The sequence below is a fragment of the Acinonyx jubatus genome, chromosome B3 (assembly GCF_027475565.1).
Source record: "Acinonyx jubatus isolate Ajub_Pintada_27869175 chromosome B3, VMU_Ajub_asm_v1.0, whole genome shotgun sequence".
NCBI classification, from domain to species: domain Eukaryota; kingdom Metazoa; phylum Chordata; class Mammalia; order Carnivora; family Felidae; genus Acinonyx; species Acinonyx jubatus.
In genome coordinates, this window is record NC_069386.1 from 68,220,692 (window position 1) to 68,234,634 (window position 13,943).

General features: G+C 42.5%; 1 protein-coding gene across 1 annotated transcript; it reads left to right on the plus strand.

Annotated features, from left to right (window-relative positions):
• Positions 1-2,665: 2,665 nt before the first annotated feature.
• On the plus strand, positions 2,666-6,925 carry CHRM5 (cholinergic receptor muscarinic 5). Its single transcript, XM_053224215.1, has one exon. The coding sequence runs from the start codon at positions 2,780-2,782 to the stop codon at positions 4,376-4,378; it is 1,599 nt and encodes a 532-aa protein (XP_053080190.1). The 5' UTR covers positions 2,666-2,779; the 3' UTR covers positions 4,379-6,925.
• The last annotated feature ends 7,018 nt before the right edge of the window (positions 6,926-13,943 follow it).

Consider the following 13,943-nt stretch of genomic DNA (forward strand, 5'->3'; position numbering starts at 1 on the left):
CTACAAATAAGTTCATCCCCTCTGAGACTGAAACACTCTTTCCCCTGCCCACCCCTACATATCCCCCTTGCCTAGCCAAAGCCCATTCATGCTTCAAGTCTCAGCTTAGACATATTTTCCTCAAGAAGTGTTTCCCCCAACCCTCACGGGATTGGGTTACATGTCCTTCCATGTACCCTATGGCATGCAGTGCCGCCCCCTTACATTTATTACCTGTTTCTTTATCTACAACCCCACCAGTGTCTTGTTCCACGGTACCCCCACCATTGGAGTCTGTCACAGAAAAGACATTCAATGCATATTTATTGGGGGAAGGAAAAAAAGATAGAATGAAGGAGACCGGAAGGAATTTCTGTCGGTCCTTTCTTGCACTGTGAGACTTAGATCTGCCAAATAGAGACAGCCTGGGATGGAATTTGCTCAGAAAATTGTACGGTGTAGAGCAACTTACAGGTTGCGCCTTTCCGGTGTTAGGGAGTCAGTCTAGTGACCTGGCATCTGACATGCTTTGCCCTCTTTGGAATGTGGATAACAGCAAGGGGTTATCAGTAGAAGGTAACACAAGGCTAAGCCTGGGTGATAGAAGCAGGAAGTAAAGGGACCCATATGAGGGATATTTCATGGGTAAATTGTACTGCATCCGTTGGAATGTGAAGGAAAAGGGTACACGATCAAAAAGTCAGAAGAATCTAGTTTCTGGCACAAGACAATGTCATCAATTCAATTCCATATGGAATTTGAGGCATTAGAAAAACATCCAAACATGCAGTTGAAAATATAAAACAAAGCCAAGAAAATCCAGAACCGTTCACAAATTTGTCATCTTTATAAAAATAGAAGTGTCAGGACTGGTCAGCAGGCAGAGCAGTGATTGCCCACATGGCATGCTTTGAAAGGGTCATCAAGAAGATTCTCCCTTCATCATATCACACTGCCTGGAATTTTGCAATTAAAATAGTATTTTTTCAGGGGCACCTGGCTGGCTCAGTTGGTGGATCATGCGACTCTTGATCTCAGGGTCTTGATCTCAGGGGCTCTCTTATTGAGCCCCACACTGGGAGTAGGGATTACTTAATAAAAAAAATTAATGGTATTTTTCCTATATCATCAAATATATATTGCACATATTATATCTCTGGAAGGAATGATAAGAAATGTTGGTAACAGTGGTTACCTCCACAAAAGGAGGATTAGAAGCTTGGAGGTCAGAGATGGGAAAAAGACCTATCTTTTAGCATTTACCTTTTTATACCCACTGAAGCTTTTTATCATGTACATAGATGTTCAATCTGGAAAAGAAAATTTTCCTTTTATTTTTAAAAGTTGGAATTTGTCAGTGAGTGTTGATTAAATTATATTACATCCATTAAGTGGGATAATGTGCAGTCATTAAAATGAAAAAAGCGCTTTGATCCAACAGACATACTGATACAAGAGATCTCCATTTGGGTACCTGGCTAGCTTGGTCAGAGGGACATGCATGCAACTCTTGATCTTGGGGTCGTGAGTTCAAGCCCCATTTCAGGTGGAGAGATTACTTAAAAAACAATGAATCTTAAAAAAAAATGTCCATGATGAATTGTTAGGTAAAAAACAAAATTCAGAGTGTAAACATTAAGAAGTCACCCATTTAGGGGCCCGGTTGGTTAATCCTCCAACTTTTGATTTCACCTCAGGTCATGATCTCTTGGTTTGTGAGACGGAGCCCCGAGTTGGGCTCTGTGCTGACGGCACGGAGCCTGCTTGAGATTTTCTTTCTTTCTCGCTCTCTCTCTCTCTGCCCCTCCCCCACGCTCATGCACTCTCTTTCTCTCTCTCCCAAAAATAAATAAATAAACTTTTTAAAAAGTCACCCACTTAAAAATAATTGTATTTAACTGTTCGTTAATATGTGCAAAGGAGAAAGCATTGGTTACCTTTGCAAGATGGAGTCAGAGGAAGCTTGTTTCCAAGCTATACATTTTGACATGGCTTGAAATTTTACAAGAAAATATTACTTTGTAATCAGAAAATAATATAATTTAAACCATTTCTATTACATCACAAATAGCTCAAGAATAGATGGGGGGGAGTCAACATCAGCAGGTGGGTCCAATTTCAAACCCTCTAGATGAAAACCAGGTGCATGCAAGGAGAGTTTGTACATTAAGTCAGGGAGGAGTGTCATAATACAGTCTTGGCTCACAGCAGTACCTCAATAATGTTTAATAATTGAATTTGTAATTAAACTCAATAATGTTTAGTAATCAGACTATAGAGTAGATAATACCTGTCTCTTTCCCCAGCGCATGACAGAATAGGTACTTATCACTGGGAATCTAAAAATGAGTTTCTGACCTCGAAGCCGTTGCAATATAAAGTAACTTGACATCACCTGCTTTCTTCTCTTTATTGCTCCCAAATTACCCAATTTCCTTTCCCTTCCCCCTTGTCTTCCCAGCCCTCTTCTTTAAATTGCCTATTGCAACCACAAGAGGACAACAGCCTCAAGCACAAAAAAGGCTCTCAGGCACTGGTACTTGTAACAAGCAAAGGGATGATGTGGTTACAAAAATGTTATAAAAACTTTAGGGATTTCAGCATCTTGCTCTGGATATGTGTGTGACAACATTTAATATTCCATTTCAAATGATAAACAATGAGTGGGGAGAAAAATCTGTGCTGGTGAATGGAGCTAATATACTTCCCTCTCTTCCAGATGCTGGCCAAGAAGAGGTGAGATAGAAAAGAGACGGTCTAGAACCCAAGACTTAATCCTAATGTAAATTCTTGCACCAGGATGGAAGGAGAATCTCACCATAATACAACCATTGTCAATGACACCCCAGTAAATCACCAGCCTTTGGAACGCCATGGGTTGTGGGAAGTCATCACCATCGCAGCTGTGACTGCTGTGGTAAGCCTGATCACCATTGTGGGCAACGTCTTAGTCATGATCTCCTTCAAAGTCAATAGTCAACTGAAGACAGTGAACAACTATTACCTGCTCAGCTTAGCCTGTGCAGATCTCATCATTGGGATCTTCTCCATGAACCTCTACACTACCTACATCCTCATGGGACGCTGGGTGCTTGGGAGTCTGGCTTGTGACCTCTGGCTTGCACTGGACTATGTGGCTAGCAATGCTTCTGTCATGAACCTTCTGGTGATCAGTTTTGACCGTTACTTTTCTATCACAAGACCTCTGACATATCGGGCCAAGCGTACCCCAAAAAGGGCTGGCATCATGATTGGCCTGGCCTGGCTAATCTCCTTCATCCTTTGGGCACCAGCAATCCTCTGCTGGCAATACCTGGTTGGGGAGCGGACAGTGCCACCAGATGAGTGCCAGATCCAGTTCCTCTCTGAGCCCACCATCACTTTCGGCACTGCCATCGCTGCCTTCTACATCCCTGTTTCGGTCATGACAATCCTCTACTGCCGAATCTACCGGGAAACAGAGAAGCGAACCAAGGACCTGGCTGACCTCCAGGGCTCTGACTCCATGGCTGAAGCTGAGCCAAGAAAGCCAGCTCATAAGGCTCTGCTGAGGTCCTGCTTTAGCTGCCCTCGACCCACACTGGCCCAGAGGGAAAGGAACCAAGCCTCCTGGTCATCCTCCCGCAGGAGCACTTCCACCACTGGGAAGCCATCCCAAGTCACCGGCCCAAGCACCGAGTGGGCCAAAGTCGAGCAGCTCACTACCTGTAGTAGCTACCCTTCCTCAGAGGATGAGGACAAGCCCACCACTGACCCTGTCTTCCAAGTAGTCTACAAGAGTCAGGCCAAGGAAAGCCCAAGGGAGGAATTCAGTGCTGAAGAGCCCAAGGAAACTTTTGTGAAAGCTCACACTGAGAAAAAGGACTATGACACCCAAAAATACTTCTTGTCCCCAGGTGCTGCTCATAGACCCAGGAGTCAGAAATGTGTGGCCTATAAGTTCCGATTGGTGGTAAAAGCTGATGGGACCCAGGAGACCAACAACGGCTGTCACAAGTTGAAAATCATGCCCTGCTCCTTCCCAGTGTCCAAGGACCCTTCAGCGAAAGGCCTGGATCCCAACCTCAGCCACCAAATGACCAAACGAAAGAGAATGGTCCTTGTCAAGGAGAGGAAAGCAGCCCAGACCTTGAGTGCCATCCTACTGGCCTTCATCATCACCTGGACCCCTTATAACATCATGGTCCTGGTTTCCACCTTCTGTGACAAGTGTGTCCCAGTCACCCTGTGGCACCTGGGCTACTGGCTGTGCTATGTCAACAGCACTGTCAACCCCATTTGCTACGCCCTCTGCAACAGAACCTTCAGGAAGACCTTTAAGATGCTGCTTCTCTGCCGATGGAAAAAGAAAAAAGTAGAAGAGAAGCCGTACTGGCAGGGGAATAGCAAGCTCTCCTGAAAAGTAACAACTCCTCTCAAAAGAGTGACCATGGTCAATTTCTTCTGAGGACGGGTGGGCTGATTCTGGCTTATTTGTTTTCAAAAAAGACATATATCATTTTGAGCGCCTGAGGACTTTGTAAAGGCTTCAGATCTGTCACCAAAAGGGAGGAGTCACAGCTGCCACAAGTGCTGCCATATTGAATGATTCTTGTCTATGACCAAGGTCTCCTGATGCCACTGGAGTTCGCTGTTGAAGTGAGGAGACAGACTTGTGTCCCTCCACAGGGGGAGGAACACTGGATCACAATGAACAGTGACTTAGGGAACTTTGGTCCCCTAACCTCTGCAGAGCAGCAGGGACTGGGTGGAAACCTTCCCTGTGGAAACCTGTATTCAGGTTTTGTGCAATATGTGTGTGTCTGTGGGGTTGGCTCCTGTCAGTGAGAATCGGGAGACTATAAGTCAGTGTTACCTGTTAAGAAGAGTGATATTCAACTGGCGTCTAAGACTCCATTTCTTTATAAACTGATCAGTATCATGCCGATGTTATGTGTTCTGTACTGTGGTATGTTCTTCTGTCCCTACATCTGAGTGAAGCTTTCACAACCGATGCCAATTCCTGGTACCCACTGAAACCCTGCTGGTCTCCATGGAACTATCCTTTCCCCCAGAATCCTGGGTCTGGACTGAAACCTGATCCCACCCAGTCAGATAGAGGGGCCTCTACTCTGCTAATAAAGAAGATCAAGCCTCTGCAGCTGTTTTAGTTTCTACCAATGGGATTTTTTTTCCTTTCGTCTAAACAGATATTGTGTATTCTATTTTGTGACTATTTGGGCCTATTTATTCATGCTCTGTTCATGCATAAAGGTCTTCTCTGGGCTATTTCATCACAATTCTTTTAATTGTTTTCAGAGGCCTTGCTTTGTAATCTCTTCACAAGGCAAACCTGAGGCAAACTGTAGAAAACAAATTTGGTTTCACTCCATGCTTTTGAGCTTCTTCCAAAACTCTTTTGCCAGCCCCCAATTTCCCTCATCCAGAGGCAATTCACAGCCAGGCTCAAGCAGGTCACCGTGCAGCCTCCAGCCAGAAGTGCTATTTGGAGGACAGCAGGGGAAAGACTTTTTTTCTTTCTTTTTTATTTTTATAGGTCTTTCAAATCATGGCTCAGAAATGACTTATTCATTCATCTCAAAATTCACCATCAAAGATGAGAAGCTCAGAAAAGTACAGTTAAGGTCCAGCGAAGCTGGCGACAGTCATTAAAAATGAAAGCCGCTTGGGGCACCTGGGTGGCTCAGTTGGTTAAGCGTCTGACTTCAGGTCATGATCTAACACTCCGTGAGTTCGAGCCCCACATCGGGCTCTGTCCTGACAGCTCAGAGCCTGGAGCCTGCTTCGGATTCTGTGTCTCCCTCTCTGCCCCTCCCCTGCTCATGCTCTGTCTCTCTCTGTCTCAAAAATAAATAAAAACATTAAAAAAAATTTTTTTAATGAAAGCCTCATCTTTAAGAACAAAATGTATATCATAGTAATAAATAAAAATAGAAGTTATCAACATAACATACATTAGAGTATCAAAATGATCAAAAGCAAATTTGATTGGAATTTCTCTTCTATGTGTATAAACAGTGTATATAAACAATTTTTTTTGAAAATTCTGAGAATAAACCAATGTGCAAGAAATGGAAACTATAAAACTGCATACAATTAATAAAGTGGCAGTGTAGTAACACAGGGTTTTAGAGATGAAGTTCTCCCGTCAGACAGAACCCCGTTATCTAACCTGTTGACAACATCTGCAGTTGTGTTTTAACACCTCCAGACTTCACTTAACGTAGGCCAGTCATGATTCAATCTCATTTGCTAAGGGGATGTATAAATAGCTGCTTTAGTTGTCCTAGGAATTACATATGTACTTGAGTATAAAAGAACTTCCTCCTACCACAGAAGAAGGAATCAGTCTGTTAAACCAGATCCCAAGAAGGCTTCAGGGCGGGACACACAGGTGCACCCAGGTCTCTCCCCCACCCTTATGGGGACTTGATGTTGAGATGAAACATTTTAGAAGCAATGTAGCTGCTGAGACTTTGTGAAGGGCAGGTTGACACCCGCCAAGAATTTCATAAAGAATATTAATTAATTGGCTCAGTTCTCCAGGAGAGAGTCTCCCAGGCCTGCATGATGCTAACAGGGTGTGACTTCATAAGCAAACCTGTTCTACCAGCTCTAGATAGACAGTAGATTCTTTTAGTTTAAGACTTTCATTCCTGACAAAATCGCAAATCCCTCCAAGAGCACTTTGAGCCAACACTGGGCATTTACTGTTCACAGCAGAGAGAGACACAAGCTAATTCAAACAAAAGAATGCACAGGTGGGGGAGGGGACGAACACTGGGGCACATTTTTCATATGCCACAATTGCCTAGGACTTAGCCTTTTGGGTTTATCTTTTGTGAAACTGAGAGGGCTATGCTTTCCTTTTTTTGTCATTGGATTTGGGAGGCAGCCCATTTTACAGACTACTGACACCCCTTGACATAGGAAAAAAAACAATCTAGGAGAAACTATTCTTTAGAATAGGGCCTATGGTAGGGCCCTTGGAATGAACAGATCCAATTGTAAACTACAGGGACCTGGCGGGTGGGTGGCTTGGTGAGGTGCGGGCTGACTTCGGATCTTAGGCTTTTTATGCCCCCAGTCTCCCAAGCTCTGTCTATGGTAAACTGTGTACAGCTTTGACTCGTCACCTATTGAATGCTGCTATGTTGCTAACATTGTGGCTTGTTTCTCCTTGACTGTGAATTTGATAGCTTGTCGAGGAATCTGTTTTCACTCTGCTGTGCTCCTTTAGGGAAATGTCCTTTGACAGCAATGCTGATGTTTGCCTCTTTGTAACTGTGAAATCTGTACCTAATCTCTGGATGGGAATATCCACTTGTCTACTGTAAATACTGGAATTACAACTAACGATGTGGGGACTAGGCTGCTTTTTCTGTATCGTGCTAGTATTACTCTGGATATTAAAGAAATTTAACTGTACACTAGTCTAATGGAAAGTGTTTAAATAAGAAAACGTGGGGCAACTGCCTAGCTCAGTCGGAAGAGCATGTGACTCATGGGGTCTGGGTGGCCCAGTTGGTTAAGTGTCCAACTTTGGTTCAGGTCATGATCTCACTGTTCCTGAGTTCCAGCCACGAGTCAGGCTCTGTGCTGACAGCTCAGAACCTGGAGCCTGCTTCAGATTCTGTCTCCCTCTCTCTTCCCCTCCCCCTTTTGTGCTCTCTCTCTCTCTCTCTCTCACACACACACACACAAAAATAAATAAACATTAAGAAAAAAAAAAAGGAAGAGCATGCAACTCTTGATCTCAGGGTCATGAGTTCGAGCCCATGATGGGTGTAGAGATTACTAAAAAAATAAATATACATACATAGGAAAATGGTCTTCGTGCCTGGCTGGCTCAGTCAGTAGGGCATGTAAGTCTTGATCTCAGGGTCTTGAGTCTGAGTTCCACACTGGGTCTAGAGATTACTAAAAATAAATAGATAAAAATGAAAAGGGGTTTTTAAAAAAATAAAGAAAATGGTCTCAAATTAGCTTGATAGATCCATCTATATGAGAGATCCTACACACATTTGCACATTCTGGTCTTTTAAGAAGGGAGGGTCTACAGACTCTTTTTTTTTTTTTTTTCTTAAATTTTATTTATTTTTATTAAATTTTTTTTTTTTAATTTGTATCCAAGTTAGCATGTAGTGCAATAATGATTTCAGGAGTAGATTCCAGTGATTCATTGTATAACACCCAGTGCTCATCCCAACAAGTGTCTTCCTTAATGCCCCTTACCCATTTAGCCCATCCTCCCACCCACAACCCCTCCAGCGACCCTCAGTTTGTTCTCTGTATTTAAGAGTCTCTTATGTTTTGTCCCCCTTCCATTTTCATATTATTTTTGCTTCCCTTCCCTTATGTTCATCTATTTTGTGTCTTAAATTCCACATATGAGTGAAATATGATGTTTGATATTTGTCTTTCTCTAATTTTGCTTAGCATTATCCCCTCTAGTTCCATCCACGTTGTTGCAAATCTTTTTTTTAATTTTAAATGTTTATTTTTGAGAGGGAAAGAGAGCACGAGCACAAGTGGGGTGGGGCAGAGAGAGGAGGACAGAGGATCTGAAGCAGTAGAGAGCTCAACTGACTGAGCCACCCAGATGCCCCTGGTGACAGGTTAGAGACTCTTAAAGACAGAGAACTGAGGGTTGATGGAGGGAGGTGGGTGGCGGATGGGCTAGATGGATGATGGGTACCAAGGAGGGCACTTGTGATAAACACTGGGTGTTGTATGTAAGTAATGAATCACTGAATTCTACTCCTGAAACTAATATCGCACTGTATGTTAACTAAAATTTAAATAAAAACTTGAAAAGAAAAAAAAAAGCAGGCGGGGTTGATAGACAGTGTGGATACAGGTCCTTCTTGCTACCCTTATGATTTCGCCCTTTCCTCTCAGCTACCAATGACTAAATGAAGATGAAATAATGATGACAAGATTCCTGTGACTAAAAGTCTTCCCTTTCCCTCCAGGACACGGGAGGTAGGGCAGACCCTGCAACAGAACAGAACAGCAGCATTTCCTCTGCAGCTACTCAGAGCTGGTGCCCCAGTCATTCATTTCCATTATAAATGGTTCTAATTTCCATCTCCCCCACACCATTTCACCAGGAAAGTTTGAGAATATGTGCACTCTTGCCCAATAAGGAATCCAGATTGTGAGTGGGAGGAGAAAGGGAAAATTTTTTTTAAGTACCGGGGAAGGAGCCAGAAGGAACTTTAAAAGAAAAACAAAAATTTTTTTCAAAATAATTTTAAACTTAAAGAAAAGCTGCAAGAATAGTACAAAAAACTCCTTAAACTCCTTATTTTTCACCCACATTCCCCAATTATTAACACTTTGTTACATTTGTGTTCTATGTGTGTGTGTGTGTGTGTGTGTGTGTGTACACACATGTATTTTTTCCTCAACCATTTGGAGGAAGTTGCAGACATCATGTCCGTTGACTTCTAAATACTTCATTGGCGGGTGGGGCGTGGGCGGCAGGTAGCTGCTTGGGTGGGTCAGTTGGTTGAGCGTCCAACTTCAGCTCAGGTCCTGATCTCAGTTCATGGATTCGAGCCCCTCCATCAGGCTCTGTGCTGACAGCTCAGAGCCTGGAGCCTGCTTCAGATTCTGTCTCCCTCTCTCTCTGCCCCTCTCCTGCTCGTGCTCTGTCTCTCTCTCTCAAAAATAAATAAATGTTAAACAACAAACAAACAAATAAATAAATACTTCAGTGGCTATTTCTTAAGAAGATTATCTTATATAACCACAACACAAATATTGAAAAATCAGGAAATTTAACATTGCTACAATATTTTTATGTAATACATAATTACATAACTGTGTAATACATTGCATACTCAAATTTTGGCTGTTGTCCAAAATAATGTTCTTTATAAGAATTTCTTTTCCAGTTCAATATTACACACTGTATTTTGTTCTCATGTCTCTTTAAACTCTTCTAATCTGGAAATGGTCCTCAGCTTTCCATTGTCATTCATGACATGGTCATTTATGAGTGCATTCAATCCAATAAAAAAAAAATCATCATTTCCATCGATTTGGGGTTGTCTGGTATTTCCATATTAGATTCGTTTTAATTTGTCTGCTACTTTTGATTTGGGCAAGAATATCACAAATGGATATTGTGTCCTCAGTGTATCACATCAGGAGGACATGATCTTTTATCCCATCATTGGTGATGTTAACACTGGTTACTTGGTTAAAGTGCTCCCCACTGCCTACCCACCCCAGTTTTCTCTACTATAAATGTACTATTTTTCCCTCTGCAATTAAAAATTTTTAAGGAAGAGACTGATTCTATGTAAATTTCTTATGGGTTTTCACCCAATAATGGCAGCATCTACTTATTATTCTCACCCAAATAAGTTATTTCTATAATAGCCAAATGGATGGCATTCTACTACAAGGAAGACTTTTTCCATTTATTTATTTATTTGCTTACTTACTTACTAATACTATGGACTCCTGAACTCATTTTAGTAATTGGTTAAAATCCATTACTATCATTATTTCAGTGCTCAAATTGTCATAAATGTAAGCACTGAGAGCCCCTTCCAGATGACTCCTGTGACCCTTTGACATACCCATACTTATTTTCCAGAGAGAGACAGGGAGAGAGAGAGCCCCAAGCAGGCTCCGTGCCATCAGCACAGAGCCCGTGTGAGGCTCCATGTCACTAACCATCAAGGGCATCTGGTGGTATGAGGTTTATTCAAGTATAAGAAGATGAGGACTTTTTGGAGAAATAGACTGCCATAAGGCACACTAATGTAGACAAGTCTGGATGATGGTCAAGCCCAGTAAGCAGAGCTAGACCTTGGCTTTCTTTGCCTCATCACAAATAAACTTAAGGTTGTAGCACCTCCCCCGCACCCACATTAATTCATCGAAGGAGATGGGGACAAGACAGTTCACTGGGAGGGTAATTTACCCTGCTGGATGTGTCCTCTTTGACTTTAATGTGAATATTTAAGTGTCAGTCTTTTGCCTGTTATTACTTAATGTCTCTAGACATTAATGCCCTTATGTTCCTGCTAAGGGCAGTTCTCCAAAGTTTCACTCCCAGGCGTTGGCAATGATTTTCTACGGAGAGCTATCTTGCATAAATGTATCTGCAATGGTGTCCTCATTAAAGGAATGGGGACTCTTATCTTCAGCAAAGAGCAACTCATACTCAACCCACTTATTGCCAATATCAGTAGCTGGGAGCTTGTGCTTATTTTTTAGTAGTCCCACATATACCCAAGGATAAGTTTACAGTGCAGCCACTTTCCATTACAATCCATGAAGCTATTGACCATGATATGCTAACTATAGCCAAGTCTTCCTACTATATGGTACAGTAGGCTGCAGAAGAAAAAACCACCAGCCAGAAGATGGCAAAGAAGAAACAGTACAGATTACACCTGGGATGTGGAGAACCATTCTTCTCCCTAAAAAACTAGATCACCATGGTTGAACACCTTTTGACAGGTCCTTTATACCCAGAAGTAGGGCCTATGCAGGAGAGTCTGAAACCAAAAAAAAGATACTAGGTTGTTAGGTTTGTTTTTTAGGCTTATTTATTTATACTGAGAGAGAGAGAGAGAACAAGCAGGGGAGGGGCAGAGAGAGAAACCCAAGCAGTCTCTGTGCTGTCAGCAGAGCCCCAGTGGGGGCAGAGAGATCATGATCTGAGCCAAAATCCAGGCTGACGCTTAACCGACTGAGCTACCCAGGTGCCCTCTAGGTTTTGTTTTATCATTATTATATTTAATAATATAGTGACTAATAAAATAATACATATTTTCACGGAAAACTTGGAAAATAAATAAGGAAATAAGAAAAAACTACCATCAATTCTATAACCTCTGCTAGGTATCTCAGTGTCTGTCCTTACAGTCTTTTCTTCCAAGTATAGACATACACTTTTTAAAACTCACAGAACTGCTATGTATGGTCCAGCAATTTTCATGATCAGATCTTGCAGAAAATATCTGGCGACTCAAGCTTTTCCTAAGCAGAAAATCTCAAAGTTTCAATTAACATGGGGAGCTCCCATCCATAACTAGATTAGAAAGAGGTTACTTCTGTTCTTTTTCATCTTTGATAGATGCACACAATACAGCTTAGTCCTCTACAGTTTGAACTTTGAGATGAACCAATCATTATCCAGAGATATTTTTCTCTAACTTATACAGTCTAATTTTTTAAATAATTATATTTGTTTCCTAGGACTGCAGTTCGACAAACAAAGTAGCATAAAACAATGGAAGTGTGTTATCTCAGTTCTGGAGGCCAGAGATCCAATCGATACCCAGGTGTCAGCAGGGCCATGCTGCTAGGGAAGGCCCCAGGGAAAGATCTGTTCTGGGCCTGGTAACTTCTGGCCTTCCCTGGCTCGTAGGTAGCCATTTTTCTCCCGGTGTCTCTTCAATGTCATCTTCCCTCTGTGTCTAGCTGTCTCTGTGTCCAAATTTCCCCTTTTATAGGTACACCAGCCACACTAGGTTAGGGCACACTAAAGATCTCATTTTAACTTGATTACCTCTAGAAAGATCCCATTTCCAAATAAGGTTACATTCTGAGGTACTGGGGGTTAGGGCTCCAATATTCTGGGGGGGACACAATTCAACCCACACAATAACCAAGAGAGAAAAACACTTTCCTATTTTATAGATGGACAAACTATAGACCAATGCTGGGTAGTATCAAATGGGAAGGATTTCAGGGTCACTACTGAGAAGATACGTGGCGTCCTCAACTGCCTCAAAGAGGCCTGGCAGGACAAAGTGGTCTTGACTGGCATAGGATAGTTACCAGTATTTATCTATCTATCTATCTATCTATCTATCTATCTATCTATCTATCTATTTTCCCAGACATATTTTTTCTTATTTATTTATTTATTTATTTTTATGTTTATTTATTTTTGAGAGAGACAGAGAGAATGTGAGTGGGTTAGGGGCAGAGAGAGAGGGAAACACAGAAGCAGAAGCAGGCTCCAGGCTCTGAGCTGTCAGCACAGAGCCCGACGCGGGGCTTGAACTCACGAGCTGTGAGATCATGACCTGAGCCGAAGTCGGACGCTCAACCGACCGAGCCACCCAGGCGCCCCTAGTTTTCTTCTTTTTAAAATTATTTATTTAGGGCAGCCTGGATGGCTCAGTCGGTTAAGCGTCCGATTTCGGCTCAGGTCACGATCTCACAGTTTGTGAGTTCAAACTTGGGATACATGGGAACCCTGCTCCCCAAGAACATGGACTAACAGAATGGGTTACAGAACAACTACAGTACAGAGAATCAGCTCAGTGATGGCTGAAGGCCCTTCTCCTTCTCAAGCACCAAAGTTTCCCTTCTCCAGGCTTCTTCATCCCTACTGTTTGGCACAAAAGGGGAAGCTTGCACCTGAATTGCACAGGGTAGACCTTTATATGATTGAAGAGAGATGATAAGTGAAGAATGTTAAGATGAATGTGGATTATATCCAGTATTCTACTTAGAAGCTCTCAGGAGCACAATCATCTGGTCTCTTTTTCCAATGTGGTTCCCAGTTCCTGGGCTACATGCCGAGATTATATGCCTTCTAGAAAGGAGCCTTGCCCTGTCTGGATATAGCCCAATCCTCCTCTTCCATAATCTAACCTCTTCTCAAGGGCAGAGGTCAGGTAAGAATGCACAAATTAGAGTGGTCAGTAGGATCCTGCAAAACCAAATACGTACAATCACACATCTATTTACACACATACAACTTGAAGTAGGGAGGACAGAAAAGAGCCTGAAATTCAAGGTGGGGGCAGCTAGTTCAGAGTGGGAGGGCTAAAAGCCTACCAGGAACTAAGAGCCCTCTGAGATCTTGAAGAGCAGCAACCTCCTTCCCAACCAATCCCCATCAGCTCCAAAAAGGATGAAGAGGAAAGAGAAGTCATCTTCATGCCAGCCTCTGCTGGACTACATCATTTAAAGATTAGAGG